This window comes from Procambarus clarkii, chromosome 59, assembly GCF_040958095.1.
Source record: "Procambarus clarkii isolate CNS0578487 chromosome 59, FALCON_Pclarkii_2.0, whole genome shotgun sequence".
Classification (NCBI taxonomy): Eukaryota; Metazoa; Arthropoda; class Malacostraca; order Decapoda; family Cambaridae; genus Procambarus; species Procambarus clarkii.
In genome coordinates, this window is record NC_091208.1 from 21972040 (window position 1) to 21996601 (window position 24562).

Here is a 24562-nt window from a genome sequence, read left to right on the forward strand (position 1 = left end):
CGTTGGGTAAACTTTTAAAAATAACGCAAAATTCTGTTAAAATTTTAAAATCATTCCTACAATTCAATTAAGATGCATATATGCAAGTACAGTATAAATGTATTGATGATATAATTTATATCATATTGTACGTAATAATATAATTAATATACAAAGTGACATAAAAAATTCTGCCTTTATTTTGTTATAATTAATGAGACATCAATGACCATTGATGACCCAATACCAACAAATGTCCAGCTGTGGCTCAGGAAAACGTGAGAACTCTCCCGTTGACGGCGCCAGGTAAGACATGTAGAATGTTTAACATTCAGAATGTTCAGTAATATGTTAGAGTGAGCGTCATATGTGTCTATATATGTATGTAGATGAACACTTTGTAGTGAACGGTGGTGAGAATAGCATGAGCTACCTCAACACTTTGTGTGTATTTATACCTCAATAAACTTATTTCAATTCATGTGAGTTCCTGAGATTTTATGAATATAGACTTTATATTGTAGTGTCTGTGTATAGAGATAATATGCATATGATAATATGCAATATGCAAATATAATATGCCCATAATGATGGGCATATTACATCATCCACATTATATTATATGAATTACAATCACATTACAGTATATTTCATTATAAAATACCAAACTACATTGTATCAAACTGGCCCTAGGCAGCACTCGGTATCCTTAATTAAATCTTTGAATATGTTAGATATTAAGTCACTGTACATTCTCTCATGTGTATTCTGTATATTTAAAACTCAGAACTGCATTGTCAATCCTGACCTTAAAAGCTTCCTAGAAGGTTGTAACAGAACCCATGGGCACCACACCAGGAACAAATACCTTTTTGATATTTCAAGAGTGCCACTTATCCTAACTAGAAATGCTCTACAAATCAAGGGACCCAGAATGTGGAATGACCTTCCCAATCATGTCAAAGACTGTACCTCTCTCAACCAGTTTAAGATGAAAACTAAGTACTACCTAATTAATTCCATGTAACCTACCTTATCCCTAAATGTCAACCATGTCTTATTATTTTCAAACAGTACTGTTTGTTGACCGAGTTGTATAATTGTTGATTTCTGCCATGTCCCCTCCCCCCCTTTTTTTTTCCTTTTTCAACACAATTTATACCTTAATATCAATTAGTATTAAGTTTTAGTCTAAGTCCCCCCCCCCCACACCTTGCTCGAAACGCTGTGCGTATTAGTGGCTTTAGGTTTTGTATGTACTAGCTCTGTCTATAAATCCAACATTATGTTTGTAACTCATCTATGTATGTACTTTTACTTGAATAAACATTTGAGTTGATTTGATTATATGTATTATCAATAATATATTACAATCGTCAAATTATTGTGTGTTGCTGAGAGAAAGAGTTTCATTAGTGTGACAGTCAGTTATGTGTACAGATAGTTCTTAACTTATATGGTAGAGTAGCAAACCTGCTGCACTCTGAAATTCTATTTTTATTTTTTTTATAGTTAATTTTTGTTCTCGGTGTAAAGGAACGTTAGGATGAGAATTAAATATAATTACTGTAGTCTACCTCACTTTTAATTTGTAAAATGTGTAGCATTTAGCTTCATAGGGTCCCAGTAGTACAGTTGGGTTTGTTCTTGATGCACAATCAATAATTCCAGGTTCAAATCCTAGGCGGAACAGAAATGGTTGAGCACATTTTCTATCACTTAATTCCTCTGTTCACCTAGCAGTAAATAGGTACCCAGGAGTTTGCTTGTTGTGGGGTTGCATCCTTGGGAGGGTCAGTAATTTGATCCTGGGGGGAGGGGACCTTGATGTAAGCTTAACGTGTACTGCATAATTCATAATCAAATTTTTGAGAGGAGAAAAGCTCATGTGGCAGATATTTTTTAATATTTGTCTTGCAAGTGTCTACTGATCTAGGATTATAGCATTTAAAAATTGAAAATATAGTTTTAATTTATGAATACATTACATTAACATATTTACCTGTGTTTATCTGATGGCCACTTACACACTAGTGGCCTCGATGAAGATAGAAAGCCGGCGGCTTGTCAAAGGTCCCCCCATTTGTCCTGATTATTTTTTCTAGCTGCATTTTCAAATTCAAGAGAGTTTTGGCATTTACAGATTCTGCGGGTAGGCAGTTCCAGGGTTCCATAACCCTGTGGTGGTAAAAGCATCTTTTTTCGGTCCTACATTGTTTTTTCTTGAGCTTGAAACCATTGTTTTGTTGTTTGTGTTACATCTAAGCTTTGGAAAAAGTTATCTGCATCAACATCCTTCAAATTGTTCAGTATTTTAAAGGTTTTGACAAGATCCCACTTCTCATGCCTGGTTTGCAGTGTTGTTAGCCCTAACAACACTGTATTGTAAATCTCTGGAGTGCCCCTTGGGTGCTTCAGAGATTTATATAGTTGAATAACTACCTTCTTTTCCCTAAAGTCAAAGGTACTTTTGATTTGCAATTTAAGTTGAATTTAAGTAAAAGAATAGACAAAACTTAACAGGCAGCAACAAGCTAACAAAGCTAAATGTATCTTCTGCTTTATGTACATACTAGTATACAATATATTGTTTGTCATTTTGTTGCTGTGGGCCACCAGTACAGTATAATGATTCTTTGATTACATCAATTAATTTCTCTCTTTCTCTCTCTCTCTTTCAGTGCAGTATAGTATTACCATGACGGTGCTCTCGCGGATAGTCAATGGCATGCAATATAGAAGACACTTACCATTACAGCCGTCACTCTTCACGTGTTTTGGGAAAGGATATGGCTCTCCAACCACTGTTATGACACGTGGACTTCGGCAGCCACGACGAAGGATACGACAAGGTGGAATGAATCTGGCACCGAATGATCTAATAGACGCTCCTAATGTAAATAATATGAGTCGTGGCTTAGCCAAAAGTCTGTTATTTGCTGGAGGCTTTTGCAGCACTACATTTCTTGCTGCAACAATATGGAAATATGAATCACTACGATCCCAGCTACAACACAATTCATGGATGAACTGGGCAAATAAGCAATTGAATAATTTAGAAGGATGGGATCACAAACAAGGTGAATTTCGAAAAGCAATAAATAAGTGGTGGAATGGGCTTAGTGAAGGTCAGAAGGTGTTTTGGCCAATTTGCTTCATTAATGCTGTTGTGTTTGCATGTTGGAACAAACCGTCTTTTCAGCAGACCATGCTACGCTACTTCTGTTCCAATCCAGCAGCCCGTGCTGTATGTTGGCCAATGTTCCTCAGCACTTTTAGTCATTTTGCATTTTTACATTTTGGTATGAATATGTATGTATTACATAGTTTTAGTTCTGGTGTGTGTGGATCATTAGGTAGAGAGCAATTTGTTGCCATGTATCTGAGTGGTGGCGTGATATCATCTCTTGCTAGTCACACATTTAAAGTAGTTATGCGATGCCCAGGGCCATCATTAGGTGCCTCTGGGGCCATTATGGCCCTGCTTGGTTACTTTTGTACTCAGTATCCAAATGCACAACTTGGAATCGTCTTCATTCCTGGCCTTAATTTTTCTGCCGACACTGCTCTTAAGGGAGTAATGTGTCTGGATGCTGTGGGAATGGCCCTTGGGTGGCGTGTTTTTGACCATGCTGCTCACTTAGGAGGAGCTCTCTTTGGACTTATCTATGCCTGTTATGGACCAAAATATATTTGGGGTAACAGCCAACCACTGATGAAAAAGTGGCACGAGTTAAGAAATGAAATTAATAACAGAGTGGAAGGAAGCAAAACAAGAGAGGAATAGAATTCTCAATGAGTTTGTGAGACCAACAATCTACATGTGGTTACAGTGCACATGTTCTCATGTTTATGTAGAATATTCACAGGTAAATTGAAGCAACCATAAGCTAATTTTAGTCTTGCTTTAATTTTGTTATGTTAAGGAAATGTTTTGCAAAATTACGTTTTGTATAAACTATGGTTTAAAAATTATCTTCCCAAATTTATAAAAAAAATTTCACATTTGTAACTTGGCCTAACACAGGGTGTGCTGTATTTGGGCCCCCCCAAAAAGGGGGGGGGGGAATAAATATTACTTATAAAAAAGTAGAATTTATCTTGCAATTTTTAATTTCATGAATTATTAATTGCATTGTTTGTGCATGGAATTTTATCCATCGTGAGATTTGTTAAATTATTTGAGAAAGACCTCAACTGAACAAATATCTCATGAAGTACAGAACTGGGCATAGGTTTTCCCACTTTTTTTTGTCTGAATACTGTACATGTTATCAGTCATACCAATTCTCATTAAAGTGTATTTAAAAAATTTATATACAGTAACAAGTCAGTCTGTAGCAATAAAACATTACAATGTATTTGCACTTATTAAAAAGCTTATGGTTTGAGCTGTGGGGTTTTATATGTTTTGTTGAGAATGAAAACCAAAACTCAAAGGTGTTCTTGATACTTTAAAGTATGTGAACAAGACTTATTTGTTTTTCCTTTTTTTAAGATTTTATTTCTGTCTTGTACAAGTAATGTCTTGTAGCTTCCTGTTGTAAATATTAAAACAGTTTCCAGGGAATCTGCTCGGAACTATTATATGATAGACTGCTGTGGATTATAACTGATAAAAAATATTTCCTTACTGTGATTTATTTTATCTATACATACTTCATAATGAAGCAGGTTCAAAGGTCAGGATGATTAACAACATACTGCTGCCATCACCTACACCATTGTCATTAATTCATCATCATCGCAATCATCATCCTTGTCATTATCACTAATTTTTGTGCCCATTTGCATTTCAAAGCTATGGATTTAGGGAAGGGATCTTCGATTCCAGACTTGTTAGATGCAAACCGTTTCCATATCTCAGAGTGCATACAGTAGCAGTGCTTGCAACACTAATGAATTTTGCTTGTTAGTGCCTGTCATCACTGCCTCATACTAATTAGAGTTTGAGACAAATTAGGTTTTCTTCCTTAAACCTTAAAAAGTTCAGATTTGAAAGTAATAAGTTCTTAAAATACAGTTGAGAATGATTAGTATACAGTGCTCATATGCTAATTGTAGAGAAACACTATGCTGCAAGTTGATATATATTGGAGATAATGTCTTGTCTGAAATAGCCATATCAATTTAACCGTTACAGATGGCTACTGTTTGTAAAAGGCAAGATGCAGTTTTGTGATTGCTACACCCTAGACTGTCTTATGAGAAGGTGTATTTTTTTGTATTCTTTTTTTTTTGTAATTGAGTTTGGAATTTTCCAATCTCCTATATTCAAACCTGACCTGTCAATTAAATTTTGTATAATGTATATAAATATTTTGATTATAAAAATGTAAATATAATTATATACTGTACTTATTTGACTGAAATTTATTATCCAATTTTAATTTAAGGAGTTTCCTTAGTATGGTTCCCATTCCAGAGCTTATTCTGTATGTAGAAACTGGTGTTCCATTTTTACTTTACTGCTGTGATGGTTATAGTATTGCCTTTAATACTGATCTTTCAATGTCCCGTCCATGTTTGTACTGCAACACGACTAATTCCTCCATGCTTGAGTGAGAGCCCAGGGAAGGCTTAAAGTTCCATTTGGGTAGCAGTTAGTTGTGTCTGGAAGCCTTCCCCAAATAGCTGTTCATAGCATGGTTGATAAAGCTATTGTCTCCTGCTCTGGGTCAGAAGTTTGAGACTCTTAGGGTCAAATGAAAAAAATATATACAATATATATATATACACCCCTATATATAGTATTGTGTATAAATCTCACCCTCTCAGTCACATTCAACAATACTGTACTGTACATATATATTATATAATTAATTTCATTCTAATTTCCCTAATAAAAAATAAATAAAATTTCTCCCCCATTTTCCCCACACTGAACTGGTAAATAACTACATTAAACAACCCTTATTTCTGGCATGATTTCATGTAAATCACATGGTGGGGGAGGGGGTACTATACATGCCTATATTTCTTAAAAGTGTGGCACTGGGAGGACAACGCAACTGGTCTACGATACTCCCATTACCCCTATGTGTCATTGTGGAGAGCTGGATAAGGAAAGCTCCAATCATGGGGCCGCCAACCTCAGAAAGACACAAATATTAATTTTTTTTTATAGGTATAGACCAGATGGTGGTACCCCTGTTGTGACTGGGTCTTTCTCCTCCTCTCCACTTTCTCATCTCTCTTCCCTTATCCCCCCTCCCCTTTTTGTTCATCTGCAAATCCCCCACTCCTCCCTTCTCAACCCTTTCTCCCAATCATCTCTCCTTCCATTTCTACCCTCATCCTCCCCTCTCACCACATTTCTCCCCACTTCTCTTCAAACTTCCCTCACTCCCTTTCTACCCCTCCCTACTCCACCTTTCTTTCCCTCTCTCACTTCTCCCTCTCCCCAATTCTCTCATCCTTTCCATCCTTTTTTAACTCGTCTGGCCTCCCCCACCCTTGCTTGACTGTCCTCTCTCTTCCAGCATCCCTCCCACTCTCTTACTCTTTTTTGGAGTAATCACTATTTCATTTACTCACAGATATTGGAAGATATTTCGATACTTTACTCAAAGTTTGTTAGTGCAGGCTAGTAGATTATTTTTCTTGGATTCCCATATATATACGATTTGTCCTGGGCGTGTGAAGGGAGGAAGGAATCTATACTCTGTAATCCCTCATTAAAATAGGGTAGTGCAATACTGTTATGTAATAAAGCTTGTTAATTCACATAAATTAAATAGTTGAGAGATTTATTATACCTGCAGTTACCTGCCATATATATAGTTCTTGGCCTGTAGCTTCACCTATTATCCCTATCTCACCGGATGGCTCATTAAACATGGGATGCGAATCTTGTCTACTATGGGTAACAATTTGAGCAGTTCGTGTGCTGCTCTGATGAATTGGCCAAATATGGAAGGGTGGCTTGCTGAAGGTACTACTCAGTGGCCGCTTCACTATGTAACTGGCTCACCACACATGTCAATTATCACAGTAACAAGATTATCGTGTATAACCGAACTCAATTACGGGCTCACCATAGCCCGTGCTACATGGACATTTCGTTATGAGTAGCTAAATCTAAAACAACAACAACAACATGTCAGTTTCTCAGTTTGGACACCCTTGTGGTCTAGCTAATCAAGTAATTATGCTGTAAAAGACTATAATACAGTGAACAAATCCACAAGGGACACCATTTGGTCACCACTTGGTCCGGGAGACATCTCCCGTCACGCAGGGTGCAGTTGCGCCTCCACAGATCTCCAGTATCATCTTTTGATACTGGTAATGGCTCGAAAGGGCCACCACTTACGGGTATTCATGCCCATGTCACCTCTTGGGTGGCTTAATCTTCATCAATCACAAGGGCCGTGATGAAGGTTCGAACCTACGCCCGGGATGATCGAACCCGGAACCCTCATTCCATTGGGTTTGGGAAAATAAGGGTTCGAACCCTCATCACGGCCCTTGTACTCACCTAGTTGTGCTTGCGGGGGTTGAGCTCTGGCTCTTTGGTCCTGCCTCTCAACTGGTGTACAGATTCCTGAGCCTATTGGGCTCTATCATATCTACATTTGAAACTGTGTATGGAGTCAGCCTCCACCACATCACTGCCTAATGTATTCCACCTGTTAACTACTCTGACACTGAAAAAGTTCTTTTTAACGTCCCTGTGGCTCATTTGGGTACTCAGTTTCCACCTGTGTCCCCTTGTTCGCGTTCCACCCGTGTTATTAAACAGTTTATCTTTATCTTCCCTGTCAATTCCTCTGAGAATTTTGTAGGTAGTGATCATGTCTCCTCTTACTCTTCTGTCTTCCAGTGTCGTGAGGGGCATTTCCCGCAGCCTTTCCTCATAACTCATGCCTCTTAGTTCTGGGACTAGCCTAGTTGGTTTGAAGGATGTATTTAAATACATATATATTTATAAGTTTCAATGTACTTTATGTAGATAAATTTATAATATGATAATTACTATTGTATAATTTTTATTTAACGTTCCATATATAAGCATAATTAATGCATTGTATGTAGACATTTAATGAACGCATTTGATAAATATGCAATTAAATTAATACCATTGTACCACACCTCATCATTGATTCATATCCATCAGTAGAGTACCAAAATAGCCAGTAGTTGAATAAGGGAAAATGACCTCACGTCTACGACAAGAATTGTCATAATTTGTGTTGAAATATTTACTATCGTGCGCCATTTTGCATCATCTGAAAATCTGTTTGTTTGTGGCACGGCCGCCGTAGCTCGATAATACTTTCCTCCTCCCACTAGTCGCTCTCCTCGGTGTCCTGCGGGGGTTTTAAATGTGCAGAGAGGCCAGGCCAGGTGTGGAGAGGTGGATAACACGCCCATGTGGGCGGAAATAAGTCAGTGGTGCCGGTAATAGCCCCTGAAACTTAGGCGTGTACACAGACCTCTGCTCCTGAAGGGCGTTTTACGACTACTTCAAGTTTTTCTCTCGGTTATTTTTGTCTTTTCTAGTTTTTTTTATAGCAAGGGTATGATAAGTTACCTCTAAAGTATCTTCTGGGAACTGATCACATTTGGAGTAATATGAGCAGGATTTCCATATCAAGGTAAGGCGTGTGTGTATTGATGAGGGTTTGTAGTGGTTGGGTGGGCACTGGTGAGAGGTCACTGTGGGTGTCGCCCACTGTGGTGCCCACTGTGGGTGCCGCCCACTGTGGTGCCCACTGTGGCCACACTGGCTGCCCTCTGAGGCACCACTGTGGCCACACTTGCTCGTAACAACATAGCAATTTAAGAAAAGTGCACAACACAAGGCTTATTGGCCCACAAGTTGCACCACCTATTTATATCCACCCAAACTCATTCCTATAGATGTCTTGAAACACTCGAGGGATCCCATGACATGTCCATGTCATATATGTATATCAGGAAGGTAGCATGACTGAGATGATCAGAACAGTTTTCTTGAAGTGCACTTATGTGATCTTGCCCCAAAGAGTTTGTTTCTTCTTAACTGCTTGATGGGGTTCTGGGAGTTGCTCTACTCCCCAAGCCCATGTCTGAGGCCAGGCTTGACTTGTGAGAGCTTGGTCCACCAGGCTGTTGCTTGGAGCGGCCCGCAGGCCCACATAACCACCACAGCCCGGTTGGTTTGGCACTTCTTTTAGAAAATTAGATAGTTTTCTCTTGAAGATGTCCCACGGTTGTTCCGACAACATTTCTTGAGCTTGCTGGGAGGATGTTGAACAGCCGCGGACCTCTGATGTTTATACAGTGTCCTCTGATTGTGCCTATGACACCTCTGCTCTTCACTGGTTCTATTCTGCATTTTCTTCCATATCGTTCACTCCAGTACAGTGTTATTTTACTGTGTAGATTTGGTATCTGGCCTTCCAGTATTTTCCATGTGTATATTATTTGGTATTATCCTCTTGTTGGGAAGAGGAAGCCAGTTTGGCTCCTTTAGGCCAGGCTAACACCTGTCCTTCCCCAGGTTGCAACCTCACAGCAGTCTTCATTCACTCGGTTATTGATGTCTCTGGTGGATTAAAAAAATATTTGTAATATTTAGTTTATTTAGTTTTTGTTGCAAAAAATGGTATGAATCAAAAGATGATGAATTTTATCAAATGACCCAGGATCGAAGCTGCAATATATTCAAACCCATTGATATAGTACTGACAAGCTTGCGCATACTAAAATTTTGGTGAATGACAGGTGTTTAGACATCCGAATGCTGGTCTTCATACAAATGTGTATTATACCCATTTTCCACTTAGTGATATAAACATGTAGAGCACAACTACAGTATATTTTATCACCCATCATATCCATACCATTGCAGAGCAAGAATATTATGTACATTGTCACCAGAATGAGAGATACATGAGCAACTGTAGATAAAGTTAGCGGATGTTTGGTTGCACCTGCGACTGTTAGATATCATTGGGGGATAGGGTGGTTGTTGCCACCTTGAACTGAACTTGAGCCATCAGTGCTCATTTAACCTCTGTATGAGTAACGTTAACCCAGCTCATCTCATCCCATTGCTGCCCTCTTACCCCTCTGATGCGATATTCATCTTTATTCAATGTTATTACAGGTACTGTACAGTAATTAAATTATTTGTAATGAGAATAGGGTCACCTTAAATGAATCTGCAGAAATAGTGGTCAATATAACACACATAAATTAGTCTATGCATTTTTTATGTGAATTGATGTGTGGGAACGAGTTCCTGGGACTCAAGTTGCCCCTTCATGTTTATGTACACTCGCAAACCAAGAATATAGATGCTTGATATTTTTACTAACAAAAATTCTATATTTTCTGTGGGGCACCACACACAATGCTTGGCTAATGTAAATTTATACTGTACTGTAATGATTTAATAGTTTATATTATTTTATCTTTTGTTATTAATGAATTGTTTAAAGAGAATTGTTATAAAACTAATGTTGCAGTGTATTAATCAGTAACCTGATAACAAAGCTGTGTGATTTGGGTGTCTGTCCAAACTAATTGAACTAAAATACAGAGTTGGTTTTAGCTTAATTACCTAGATTTAGGTTACTGAGTTCCGAATTAATGAGTTTCTATTGTACTGTATTGTATTTAGAAATTTTTGCTTATTTTAAAAAATTCACCATCATTTGCTCTACATTTTCATAATCAAGAATTATTTGTTGTATTTTACTAGAAAAGTTGTACATAGCAGGTAGATGCCAAGTATATGCTGCAGCAGATACATTAAAGCATGTGAAGCACCGATATGAATTGGTCAGTGTCTCTGAGTTGCCAGATATAGTTTATTGTGGAGGAAAGAACACCAATTTTCTTTTCATGCACTAGATCAGAGAGAGTGGGTGGGTGGTCAGGGTGTCTGCCTTCTAATATGTAGGCTAGAGTTGGGGAACCAAGACAGGTTTCTGTTAATATTCAGCAGAAAACCTTTCCTTTATAATTGTTTTTACTCTTAAGCTCAAATAAACTACAATATAGTTCTGAAAAAATTTCGTTATCTGGTAGAGTATAATGTCTAACTTATGAAGACTTAAACAAAAATTAAAATAATCTATAAGCGAGTGTTTACAAGTTTTTGCTTTTAAATACTAAATTTTCATCCTTTTATCACATGTGTAAATGGGGATAATCTTTTGACCATGCTAATATGATTGCAAAATTTGTAGATAGTGCTATATACAGGTACATTACCTCTATGAAGGATGTATATACAGTATTTTGTTCTGATGCTAATTGTTGGGATCACATATTTGTCTTTTAATATACAGTATTTTTTATATGGCCAGAATTGTTCAGCTATTCTCTATATTAATAATTTAATCAATTTCACCTTAAAAAGGTTTTAATAATACAATTTTTTTTCCTTTTACCTTAGGTGAAACAAGATGTTTTGGAAGTACAATTTTGGCTCCTCTGTCCAGATTGAGACTCTTCTACAAAAAGAAGTAAGTGTGGAAATTCATGTTTCAATAGAGAGTATACAATATATCTGGGCAGAATGGGGATCCACTACAGACCTAAATGTTGTTTTAGCAAATGACGATCACCCCATAAACATTCTGCTTTTTCATTGGTATAACTCATAATATTTACCATAGCTAGAATAGCTTAGGCTTCACTTTTTTAGGATCTATTTCCAGTTATACTAAAAACTACATTTGGCATATCTGTAAGTGATGCCACTGGCATAACTGCTTTTAGTAGGCATTTAAGCATTTTTGCACTTTTTTTTTTAAAGTCTAATGAGAGTTAGATTTTATCATGTTTCCAAACATCACAATGTTTCAGTGTGGTATCATAGCTAATGTATTCTTTGTAGTTATAGGAGCATGAACCATTATTTGTATTAATTATTAAGATATATTAATATACGAAAGTACTTGAGGAAATTCCTGTTTTAATTTTCCTCCGTGGTCTGACACTGTCACATTTTTAATCACATGTTTATTTTTCATGATTTACGCACATTAATTATTAACTAAGTGCTATTTCATGAAAATTGTCTGGGAATTTAGTTACAAAAATGCAAAAGCATATCAATGCTATTTCAGAATCTTTGCTTCAGTTTCAATAGAAACTATTTCCTTATACAGTACAGTATTTACTGTGGCATCCCTCGTAGTAGTTGAATCTTCATTTTGAGGATACCGGTCTGACAGAACCACGATGCTAAGAAGAGATCCTGTTTATTGGGTAGGAATGCGAAAATGAAGCAATAAGAACAATGGATTTTGAAGAGAAAGGTGGTAAAGAACAAGTTAAAGGGAAGATTTATGTGAGTGGGGTCTTTTTTGATAAATAGAATTACTAAACTATATACAATATTTTACTCGTCATTTATTTTTCAGGATGTTACGCTTTCGGAACTCATGGATGAGGATGAACTCCTCCAAGAATGTAAAGCACAAAATAGAAAACTTATTGACTTGTAAGTACAGAATTCATATAATTTTTTTCCTGGTATTGAAGTAGAATTCCATTTTGTAATATTTTTGATTTGGAAATGTTTTGATTAAATTATATTTATAAATACTGTATTTGTATAATGTATATCTATACATACAGTACTGTATATATATTTTTTCAGTCTGACTCGAGCAGAGATCCTTGATGAGTTAGTATGTTTAGTGGTAAATGAGCCAGCCATGGATGGGGAGTTGCAGATGCGTTTCAAATATGCTAACTTGGCTGCAGAGTTACTAACTGCGGATGTTCCAGCAATCATAGACAAGTTGGTTGCTTCTACAAATCTTTTAGATATCTTGTACAAGTAAGTTTTTAATTTGTAGCATGTTTGTGCTATTTAGTAAATTTCTTATTATTTGGATGTCCATTTATTTTTAGTAATATGAAGTGCAGACAACAGTTATAAGTTAAAGCCTGTTGGGCAGAGATGTTATTTTCACATAATATTGCCTATTTAAAAACCAGGTAGAGCCAATTTGTACAGAGTGAACTTTTTGTAAGGAAAAATAGAATAGCTTCCCGTGGTCTCAATGTAATAATGTTTGTATAGTACTGGCTGTAACCCTCAAGGAGCATTTATCATCATCATATGTTGATTCCTATGCTAATGTGGTTGTTATACACTGATTTTGTTATTGTCTGGTATACCCATGATGTTAATATGGGTATAATATCTTTATATAAATGTAATTCAATTTACCTAGGTCCATTTAAAAAACCTGCTATTGTTTCTTGATTCTTGACTATGTGACTGATGTTATCATTTTATACAAATTATCATCCATAGTTTATACATACAGTAAATTCTTTTGGTTTTCTCAGCTATGTGCTTATAATGAAGTCTACCAGGTCAACTAATTGTCAATTGAACCACTATCATGCATTAAGTGTACTAGAGGCTTGCTGTCATCTTTGTGTAAATTTGGGTTTCCTGGCAGTGTTTGAATCTATACTGTTGCCCATATAGTTGTAATTATCTCGTATGGCATTGCCTAGGACCTGAACTATCATCAAGAAGTACTTTTCACTTGGCTTCCCCTCTACCCTGTCCTTATTTTCATCAACACTGAACTATCCAGAGACATTAGGAAATAAAGAATATACCTTTTGGGGAAGGTAATGTACATAATTCAGGAACACTATGGATCTAAGGACTAAACCTTGTTACTTCTCTCCATCCTGACATTCTTCTCTGTGAATGTGTCTGCTTACCTAGTTTACTAGAAATTATTCCCTTGCTTAATTTACTAGAATTCCTGTTACCTCTTCCAAGTTTGAGTTCATGTTTGAAGTTCTCAATCTTTCATTTAGAAAATATTATATAATAATATGTGCTGAAAGAAGCTAGTGGAAATTGCAGAAGGCCTAATAGAGTATGTGGGCAGAGGGCCTAGAGGCATATGTGAGCAGAAGGCCTAGAGGCATCTGTGAAAAAGTTCCTATTTATATTCACCCACCCAGTCTTATATATATTTAACCTATGGTTGAAAAATCCAGTAATCCTTTTATTAGTGGTTCATACATTTGTACAATACAGTATTTGTTAAAATCTTAATATACAATATATAGTAAAAATTGAGATCGATTTGCCCCATTTCACATGGGACAGGATGCACACATTATAGGCAAGTTTGATTTAATATTTTGTTTTTAATATTTCTATTTATTTCCAGATTCCTCAAGAAGGAGAAACCCCTGAATCCACTGTTGGCATCATTTTTCTCCAAAGTTCTGGGCATGTTGGTACAGAGACGATCAGAGCAGGTGAGTTTGTTCCTACAGAGAAACACTACACCGCTACTGTGGATCTGGGGACGGTGATATTAATCTGGACAACAAATGTATGAAACATTAATGCTACTCTGATTAATTAGGCTGAAAATTTGTATGTTGTAAAGGTAATTATAGAATAGTTTTTAATGGAAATATGTATTAGTCATTATGACAGTGTATAGTGCAGTAAATCTTCCAAAGTTGCCCGTTATAGTTATATTTGTTGAAGTTACCTGATTTAATGCTCTTGCCCCAATGTAAATCTTTAACTTAAGTTTTATTTAACCTAAGTGGGAATTGAGCATGTTAATAGGATTAAAAGTGTTTAGTTTGTAATATGATGTTTTGATCTACTAATGGGTTTGACATCCAGCATCACCTTTCTTAAATTGTTCCATCTATCTATAACTTTTTGCAAAAGATAACTTTCTTATATTTCGTTGGCACCTTTGTTGCCTTCGGTTGAATCTATGGCCTCTTTGTTCTTGAAGTTGGAGGTTTAAAAAATTCCTCCTTGTCAGTTGTGTCAATTCCTGTCACTGTTGCTTCTTTTCATTCTGTCTTCTAGCTTTGGCATATTTACTGCTGCTAGCTTCTCCTCATAGCTCTTATTTTTGTAGTTCCAGAAAATATTGAGTAGTATGTCCTTTTCACCCTTTCTAGTTTGTGCGCTTCTTGAGATTTGGATACCATACAACTGCTCTATATTTTAAGTCGAATCTAAAAATTGTCAAGAACAGTGTCTGTAGTATTACTCCATCTATATATTTAAACACGATTCTGAAATTTGCAAGTGTAGCATATCTCATAACACCTTTGTTCCTATTCTACAAATGTTTTATCACAGAAAATGTTAAGTGATGTCGATTGTTTGATATGTGTAAATATATGAACGCATGTTGAACGGGGGTGAAAATTGCTTGAGCTGCCTCCTCATCCTTTTGTATGTGTTTATCTAAAACCCAGTTAAACTTAAAAGTCATTTTCAATTCCATTGTTGCATATATTTACATTCAGTCTGCCATGTGTTGCTCCAGTTTCTTATTTTGTCTAGGTCAAGGGAACTTTTTGTGAATGTGTGATTAAATTGGCAATAATTTTCTAAAAAGTTCTCTTGTGCCAATGGAGAAAAATATGCTTGAAATCATTCTTAAAGAACTTTGTTTATGCGACCAATATCTGTGTATGCATGACAACAAAATAGGTATGCATATTACGTTTGGCACACATGCCATTGGTTCCTCACCTCATTTCTAGTTCACTTTGAAGGGCAAGACAGTCATTAAGAATCTTACTTTCCTTTGTAACTAGCATCATCTGCAAATATATTCATATAACTCTGAATTCCTTCTGATAGATCGTTTATATAGACTATGAACATCACTTGAAAATTGAACCTTTTTGTGCTTTACTTATGACATTTCTCCTTTCTGAAGTGTTACCTCCAATTCTTACTTTCATTTTTGTCAAAATTTGTCATCCATGTCAGTAGTCTACCTATTACTGTTCCTGTGTGTTCTAGCTTCCAGAACACACCTTTCACTGAGGTAGAATGTGTTCTAGCTTCCAGAATAGCCTCTTGTATGAGACTGTCCAAGGCCTTTTTTAGGCCAAGGTGGATACACATGGCCTCTCTTTCTTGCAAGATTCTGTGGTGTGGTTTTGACATAAAAGCTAAAATGATTTGTACCCAGGACTTTCCCGTTCGAAAGCCATTCTGTCTGTCATTGTCATTTCTTTCCAGTTGTTACACTAATTTTATTTGACTAGTTTTTCTATTGATTTGATTACCATGTTTGTCAATGATAACAGACAAGATAACAAGAATGATATTTTATTTAGTATTATTAAAAATTTGATTTATGTTAAGCAAAAACAACAAATATTCACTGAAATTTTGTTAAAACAAAAAACCAGCTTATAGTGTCCCAAACAGTGAGTGAGAGAGAGAGATTGGTTGATTGATTGCCTAAGTGTAATTGCAGAATGAGAGCTACGCTCGTAGTGTCCTGTCTTTCCAATACTGTACTTTGTTAAAAATAACGCTCAGAAACTACTGATGGTATTGGTCTCCACCACCTTCTCACTTAACTTGTTCCAACCATCTACCATGTGTGTGTGTGTTTGTGGGGGGTAAGGGGTGCATGCAGTCAAGGGTTAATTTACAATATTTATTCTTGAGACCTTCAGTCCTAATTTAAGAACATTTCTTTCATATTTCCTTAGCAAGTTCTCAATTATCACAAACCTGCTAAGAAAGACACCTTTCATTATTTTTTGTGCGGCTACCTTACTTACCTAACCTTTGAAAATATCATGTTGGTGTGTTCTTTCCTATGGTGCCAGCCATCTTTGTTGTTGACAGTGCTTTTGTTTTGAAAAACAACTATCTATCTAGATTTGTCAATTTTCACCTACTTTTGCATATTTTATGTTACTTTTCAAATTCTCTATTCATTCGTATTTCCTGGGACACCACTCCTGGTCTTCAACTTATTCTGCAATATTTAGGCAAATGGATTTTCCTGGGGACTACTGTTGTCTCCCGTCTGCTACAGTTTGTGCGTGTGTACTCACCTAGTTGTGCTTGCGGGGGTTGAGCTCTGGCTCTTTGGTCCCGCTTCTCAACCGTCAATCAACAGGTGTACAGGTTCCTGTGTGTGTGCGCATGCATGTGTGTATGCATACAAATGTAATGGAGTTTTGTAGTCTCCATGGTATGCTGATTTTGGGAGATTTACTGTATGATTCATATGAAATTTAATTATGTAGACTTAAGAATTTTCTAGTTAAGTTACTGTACTATAAAACACTTGCCTTATAATTTTGAAAATAACCACAAATATTGAATGGTGGCATTTCTGAGAAGTTTCATACTTATTTATAAGATAAATTAATGAAAATCATTCTCTTGAAGGGCTCTATTGAAAAAAGGAAATTACTTATCTTTCTCTAATGCTTGCTTACGCTACATTGATAAGATGTAGATATATAATATATATATGTTGAGTAAATATAACACACATAAATATATATATGTTGAGTAAAATAGATATCGTTAATAGTTAAGGATTTGATAAAAACAGGCATGCCTGTCCACAAAAGGTGTCTTGTAAATAGTTTCATCCATGTTATAGCTGCAAGAGATTATTATAATGTATATCACCTAACGATAGCTTGGGTTTTTACAAGCAATGCACCTAATAAAGAAAATTGCATTGTCAAGCTTGTTATTTGGGGTTCTTTATTTAAGTATCTTAAGTAAAGCCACTTAAAAATTTATTTTGGAATCTTAAGACTATGATTAGTTCACTTAATATATTAAATGATGATATTTATGGCATGATTATATTTATGGCACAATTCATTATATTGATTTATATCATTTGAATGAATTCAACATTCATAAATTCTCCCTGAGAATCGCAAGATAATTTCTTTTAGATATACAGTACTTGGTGTAATTAAATATATTTTCATCCTGTAAAAGAGCAGAAAACTGTGACTCATTCTTAAACAAGGATATGGGGAGATGCACAAAAATGTGCCCCTGTTTGAGATTAAATCAGAACAGTAAAATAGAACATAAGGCTTATTAACTTCAATTGTTATAGCCAGGGTCAACAAAAGCAAAGCCATGAGCATAAAATCCTCAAAGGATGGGGATAATCCAAACTGTTCAAGCATAACAAATCTACAGTAACATAAATATACTGCGTGGGGCTTCAGTACCAGTGAAGGGACAGACCAAGACCGGCCAAGGAGGATATTCCCACCCCCGACCAATACTGAAAGGAGGAAGTGTCTCAATAGGGCCTTACTTCTTTGAATAAAAAGAGCATGCCCTCACGAGCAAGTTTGGAGAGCATTTGCCTTTTGCTGGAGTTTGAGCCTTACGTCTTTAATGCATTTCTTGGGATAAAGGGGCATGCATGAGAGGATAGAAACTATTGAGGCTATTCAGCAAGGGGAAGTTTGGTAAGCTAGATATTTCCTGGTTACTACAAGAGCAGCTGAGGAGACTGGAACCGAGGAACGAGCAGCACCCTTACACTTCTCGTGCCAAGACTCGTCAGCCAATTAAATCGGAACAGCTATATTCTTCTCCAAAGTAGAGGAGCGTGCAACAAATCTTACATCAGTTTAGTACTGGAACCTGCAGCATATGAGCCCCAAATTCAGCATCTTCATCCTGTGTAAACTGCCGACCTTAGTGCTTGAGTGAAGTCGCAGCCCATACCTGATAGGAAGGTGTACGCTCATGCAAATGGATTTAGTTTAATGAATCTAATCAGTCATTTTGGTTTCATTTGAGTTTGTTGATTTGTAGTTTTGTCGATGGGAACAGCTGGACCTTGCCTAATGAAGCAATAGAGATGTGCTATTTGGAAAGCAATTTGATTAATGGGACAAAACATAAATGCAGTAATTATTTCTCTTAAATTTTAAATAACCGAAGCTCACGAAATATATCTAAAGTGTAAGTGTTTTATTGTATGTAACTTTTCAACTAGAAAAATTTAGGTAATATAGCAGTTAGTTTTGTACAGTAAATATCTTTAGTAAAGTTTAAAAATAAATAAAATTTAGCCAAGAAAAGCATTGCTATTTATATTAAGAGTGATAAAAAGGCAATTCAATAAAGGAGTTGTTCCCCAGACCACAGTTGCTGGGCAGTCTTAAAGCATGTAACTCTTCAGTCTTGGCAGATCATTTGGGTGAGTTGATGTTTAATGAAATCCCTTACAAAACACCAGTCGTTCATGCATTCAGTATGTTCTGTTGAAAATACATTTGCAGTGATTTATAAATTAATTTTATTGAATAGCAAAATTATTTTACTTTAATTTGAAGGAAATTTGGTAATAAATTAGGTTTGCGTTTTATGATTATGTAAAGATTTTTGTTAACTGTTTAGGTAATTATCAAGTTTGAATATATTTTATATTTCATTTTCTTCTAATATTGCATGGATATAGTGTCAGGAAAAGATAGGCTGTTAAAGTAATTTTTCATGTAATTACAACATAATCTTGAATTAGCTACATCCTACCAAGACATAATTAACATAATTAACAAGATAATCTTTTAGATCAATGCGGGGATTTGAACCAGTGTTCTAGCGATACCTTCAATGTTGATTCAAATCTCCACATTGCTGCACATGATTATCTCACTGATATATCACACCATGGTGATTTCTTTGTGAACATTTGAACATATTATTTGCACCTTAATATTGTTTGTTTTGTCACAAGCTGCTAGTTATCTTAACCTTGCTACTGCAGCATTGTTCTCCAGGTACATTTCCTCCCTCCCTCCCTTCCCCAATATAAGTGATTCTTTTCCACATTTTAGATGGTTGACACTTAACTTTTAAACATTTACCCTGCATGTTATCACCTTGTAACATTATGTATAATCCCTGTGTGTCCATGTGTTTATTTATGCCATGTCTGCCTTTAGATAACCCTTTTCACCTTACATTAATTCTGACGGTTTTTAATCATCTTGTCACTTGGTATGTGTTATACTTTACCATCACCTTGTAGCTCATCTTCTCTTGTCGGTTTTACAGTGTTTTCAATTTAATCCTGTGCTTTATGTTCACCTTACGTTGTTTGCTCATCATGTGTTTCCTATTGTGTGCTCTTGTATGAATTATTCAAATAACAAGTTTATTTGGTACTTGATTTTTTTCTTCTTTCATTGCATGTATTTATTTTGTAATATGTTATCCTCATGCAGTAAAACCTGTTTCATCTAACACTCTTGTTACCCAAATGCACGAGATAGCTTGATTGATTCATGTGCTAATGTAAGTACATTCATGTAAGTACATTGATTCATGTGCTTACCTAACTGTATTGATGGTAAATGAGATCTAGCTTTTGGACCCTGGATTGTAACTTGTATCTTTTGCTTTTTATATCCTGACGTTCTAATGCTGTCAGACCTGTTCCTGAACTTATTAATTGAGCCAGCTTCCATGAATTTTGGTTTCAAGTGCATTTGTGATCCACTTTGAATACAAATACAGTACAGTACTTCCATATAAATTTCAAACCTCTGTTCCTTAGTTATAGTAGTTAAAAATATGAAATAAGATTTTGTTGGAGATAATTTTTTATCTTGGTCTTGATTTTTAATTATTTTTGCATAAAAATGTAAAAAATTATTTGTGAAGGCTATAATTCTGAATGTTTAAATGCTAGATCTTGCACGTGGGAAAAGGCGAGTGAGAATTCATCAGCTTGAAAAATATTGCCAGGTAATAAAAAGGAAAAGAAATTGTTACAGTATTTGTAAATGTAAAGTGTTTATGGAGTGAGTACGAGAGTTCATAATCTAAGTTTTCATTGTGAATGTTGATGCAGCAAAATCATTATTGGAAGAAAGCCACTTTCTTACTCCTCTGCAGCTGGATCCGTCTTATTCTTTCTCCATTAACGTCTGCAACCACGCTCCTGAACAGTACAGTACCATTAAACTCGTTTTCTGCATTTTATCCTTATTTTCTCTTGTTTTCCCCAAAAATCAGTACTGTTTTTTTATGTAACTCTTAATCCTCATCAAATTTACAAGCTTTACATTATAGTATTAATACATTTTTTCTTGATAAGTGAAAGACTTAACAAATGGAAGGTCATGTGTGTATCAGCAATGTCAGAAGGTCAGTACTGTACATGTTTATTTCTGTAGCTAAAGTAGTACATGGTATGTGGTCAGTTAGTAGGTTTTCCCTTAGGTTTGATGTGTGTTCCATCTCAGTTCCTAATAGATTAAACAAGTGGGTTTTGCTATACCACTCAATAAATTGCTGTTCCAAGAATATATAATTCCTGTACAGAAAGACAATATCTGTATGCAGGCGATGAGTCACAATAACGTGGCCAAAGTATGTTGACCAGACCACACACTAGAAGGTGAAGGGATGACGACGTTTCGGTCCGTCCTGGACCATTCTCAAGTTGACCATTCTCAATTGGCTTGAGAATGGTCCAGGACGGACCGAAACGTCGTCGTCCCTTCACCTTCTAGTGTGTGGTCTGGTCAATACCTGTATACTGTAATTCCTATCAGCCTATATTGATATTCCTATATCAATCATTCTTATAAGTCTGTCTCAGTGTATATTTAATATTTACTTGTACATTGCTATACAGTAATGTATGTTTAGAGGAAGATTTAAGTCGGTTAATTTGGTAAATTAACTTTTTCCTTTTAACTTACCATTCTTGTAAAATGCAGCTCTGACTGTGCACTGCAGTGACCATTCCATTGGGACGAATTAATCAAATACTCTGGCATTAGATATTTACATCTTTCCTACATTTTTCAAATATAATCCTTCAGGTTTACATTTGAATGACCATCATCAAATTGCTTGTTGTTAATACAGGTACTGTATATATAATTTGTTAAATGTTTGGTGTATATTTTAGCTTAATTCTAGTGAAGAAAACTCATAATTGTTCTTACAACCACCTAGACAATACTGCACATTCTTATTCCACAAGTATTTTTCCATAAACACACTACCTTACCCTTGTAGGTGAATCATTTATAGTTCCTTTAGTTCTTATCAAAGCAATGGACAGATCCTGAAATCATTACTATTTAACTTTGTACAATTTAAACATTATCTATAATGAACTGCAGGTGTATTTCATTTATATTTGGTCATTGTGGAAGTAGGTAACCTTTCTTGCTTCCATTCCTCCATATTTCAGTAAACAAATGGTCAGCCCGGCCCTAGAGTTTTTGTATGGATGGAATGATGACAAATTTAACAAACGACCAGATTAAATATTAGCGTGGTCATTTGCCTTACAAGATGTTTCCTTAAGACTTTCTTCGTACATGTAATTGCTTCATTTGTTATTGAATATGTTCAACAGTAGTAGTACTTCGCATTCCTTTGTGTCTATTTAAAGTTAATTTCTCACTTTATATGGAATGTTTGTTGCAAGGTTTCTGTGCTGTAGTATATTTTGTTGTATTGGAAAGTCTTGTTTGGTAGAGGTTGACTACAATTATTCTTTTGTGTGTTTAGCTAGATAATTTTAAAATAAGTAAAAAGGGCTTGTGGCTGACTTGGAGTACTGAGCGTAAGATGGCCTGCTGTTCATGGTGGTCAGACTCTCGCCCTCCCGCTCGCACACGACAGGCTGGACCTTCTTCTTTTTACCACCATTTGAGATATAATTTGGAATTGCAGTTGTAAAATTTTGCTGTTAACTAGTTCTGGATAGCAGTATTGGATCTATGAAAGGCCTTGATTACTGCATTTAACATTGCAGTTGTTGTTTTTGACTAAGCCTAACCTTGTGCAGTATATATACATATATATATTTTCCATATTTACCTATGATTTAATTACATTTGTGATGCATTTGTAGTATGTAAATTGAAATTCTTAGTTTATTCCAGTTAAGTAGAGTATCAGGATTCTAAATAATTTACTTTGAAGTATTTTCAATTTGTTTAAAACTGTGAAGTGTTAGACTATTTTGAGGTGGCTTATCCAAATCCTTCTCAGAGCCATTCTTCTATTTTAGATGAATCCATTAATTCTGTATTAAGCAAGTTTTTAGTTATCTAGTAATCAGTAGCTGGTAACTCCATTAAATAACATTTTACTTCTTGTAATGCTTTATCTTCTCTGTGGTGAAGGAAGAAGGCCTGACTTGTAAAGCTGACAATAAACTTCATCTTGACACATTCTTATAAAGTGTATTCTCTTCTCTTCTCTGTAGAACTGGTATTCCTATCAGTTCACTTGCTTCCAGGTATTGGACTTTTTAAAATCCAAAGGTGATTTTGTTGAGCTGGCTGTGCAACATGTGGGGACTTCAGCGATAATGGATTTGATACTCAGACTTATCTGTAATGTGGAGGAGGATGAGATCCGTCAAAGTGTTCATCAGGTACGTATTGCCGTGTGCTTGCACTTTCACCAAGTTTTGAAGCATTTTACTTAGGAAGGTTTTTAGTTGCTTCTTTCTTTTTCAGTATTATAATAAAAACATCAGTTTTTGCTAGAAGCAAAATGGCTTATATGATTTTTTAAAATTTAAATGCATGATTAACATTGGGTTCTCACTTGATTGAAATGTTTGGTTCCAGACACTTTGGGTGCATTACATTTGTAGTCATTCCGCTTTAGCTATTGTCACAATTATTGTATTTTTATTATTAAAAATTAAGTGGTTGCATACAGAATCAGCACAATTTGACACACACAAGTGTTCCTGAAGAAAGTAATGTATTGAGTCAAATTGTGCATTTGCAGACGATGAGTCACAGTAATGTGGCTGTAAATGATTTTGCTTTATACAAGTGTCAACTGTGCTGCAGTTTTATGCAAGTCACACAATATTTTATTATTAATAGAAACAATTTATTCATTTAATAGTATTGCACAACTCAGATTAGCAAGATTACTGTGTAGTACTGTATCTTTATAGTCCAGGCACCTATTCCAGTGCATCAGATGCTAACCGTATTGGAATCCTCTCATTGCATCCAATTTTTTCTGGTGTACTGGATTTCATTCAAGTAAGAATCTACTACATAATTCATCCATCTACTTGGCATTATTGGGCAGTTTAATAACTGGGATTGCAATTTCTTTGTTTATATAACTAGATTATCATTGAAGCAAATATACACAAGTTAATTTCAGGGCAATAGGCAAGAAAAATGTAGTAGATGAATGAACACATGAAGTGTGTAAGAGAGAACATGGTATGCACTTGGGGTATAATACATACCTGAAGTATGTTCTACAAGTCACTTCAATAATTTTCTCTCCCTTCTGAGTGAGTCCCTTCCATCCTCGTGACAGTAGGTTTTGGGACATTGATGTCTAGCGAACACCGATTGTGTATACATTCTTAAATGTTATTCATCTTTTTTAATTCTTATAGTGCTTCTCCCTCATTTAAGATCTGACGATGTCCTTAAACACGAATGACAGTAGTTGTGAAATGCAGCATGGCATCATAACATTCTTTAACATCTTTGAAAGGTTATGATAGGTTAAAGAGAATACTAAATTCTTTAACTTGACTTCTTGTATTCTGTTCCATATACAGTACCCTCATTTATTTCATGAGATTATTTGAATCATTAGGAATTAACTTCATAGAAATAAATATCGTACAAGGAACAGAATGAGCCACAGCATTCATGTGATCAGTTGACTTGATCTCACGTGTATCCACCCATTGAGCAAGCAAGTTTATAGCTCTTTGCTTACAAATAAAAATTAAATAATAAGTTAATTAATGCTAGAGCAACAAATAATCCTCATACAACAAAA

General features: G+C 35.6%; 2 protein-coding genes across 9 annotated transcripts in view; both read left to right on the top strand.

Annotated features, from left to right (window-relative positions):
• The first annotated feature begins 161 nt into the window (after window positions 1-161).
• On the top strand, window positions 162-5340 carry rho-7 (rhomboid family intramembrane serine protease rho-7). Of its 2 annotated transcripts, none has more exons than XM_045758594.2 (2): window positions 162-285; window positions 2661-5340. In XM_045758594.2, exon 2 carries the CDS (start codon window positions 2678-2680, stop codon window positions 3764-3766), a length of 1089 nt encoding a protein of 362 aa, XP_045614550.2. In that variant the 5' UTR covers window positions 162-285; window positions 2661-2677; the 3' UTR covers window positions 3767-5340. The 2 variants fall into 2 exon arrangements, with proteins under 2 accessions (XP_045614550.2, XP_045614551.2); XM_045758595.2 differs by lacking the exon at window positions 162-285 and adding an exon at window positions 319-461.
• A 2855-nt stretch (window positions 5341-8195) lies between these two features.
• The window catches only part of fmt (phosphatase 6 regulatory subunit 1-like protein fmt), a 54727-nt gene continuing 38360 nt past the window's right edge, over window positions 8196-24562 (top strand). For 6 of the 7 annotated variants that reach the window (XM_045758591.2, XM_045758585.2, XM_045758587.2 and 3 more), the window contains exons 1-6: window positions 8196-8579; window positions 11372-11441; window positions 12345-12424; window positions 12584-12766; window positions 14136-14226; window positions 22995-23165. In XM_045758591.2, coding sequence (XP_045614547.1) covers window positions 11382-11441; window positions 12345-12424; window positions 12584-12766; window positions 14136-14226; window positions 22995-23165 — 585 coding nt within the window. In that variant the 5' untranslated portion in view covers window positions 8196-8579; window positions 11372-11381. The remainder of the gene's footprint in view (window positions 8580-11371; window positions 11442-12344; window positions 12425-12583; window positions 12767-14135; window positions 14227-22994; window positions 23166-24562) is intronic. The other variant, XM_045758586.2, reaches the window with a different exon arrangement.

What these genes read in the sequence shown, in the direction of transcription:
- rho-7 (XM_045758594.2), top strand. Translation starts at nt 2,678, where the DNA reads ATGACGGTGCTCTCGCGGATAGTCAATGGCATGCAATATAGAAGACAC.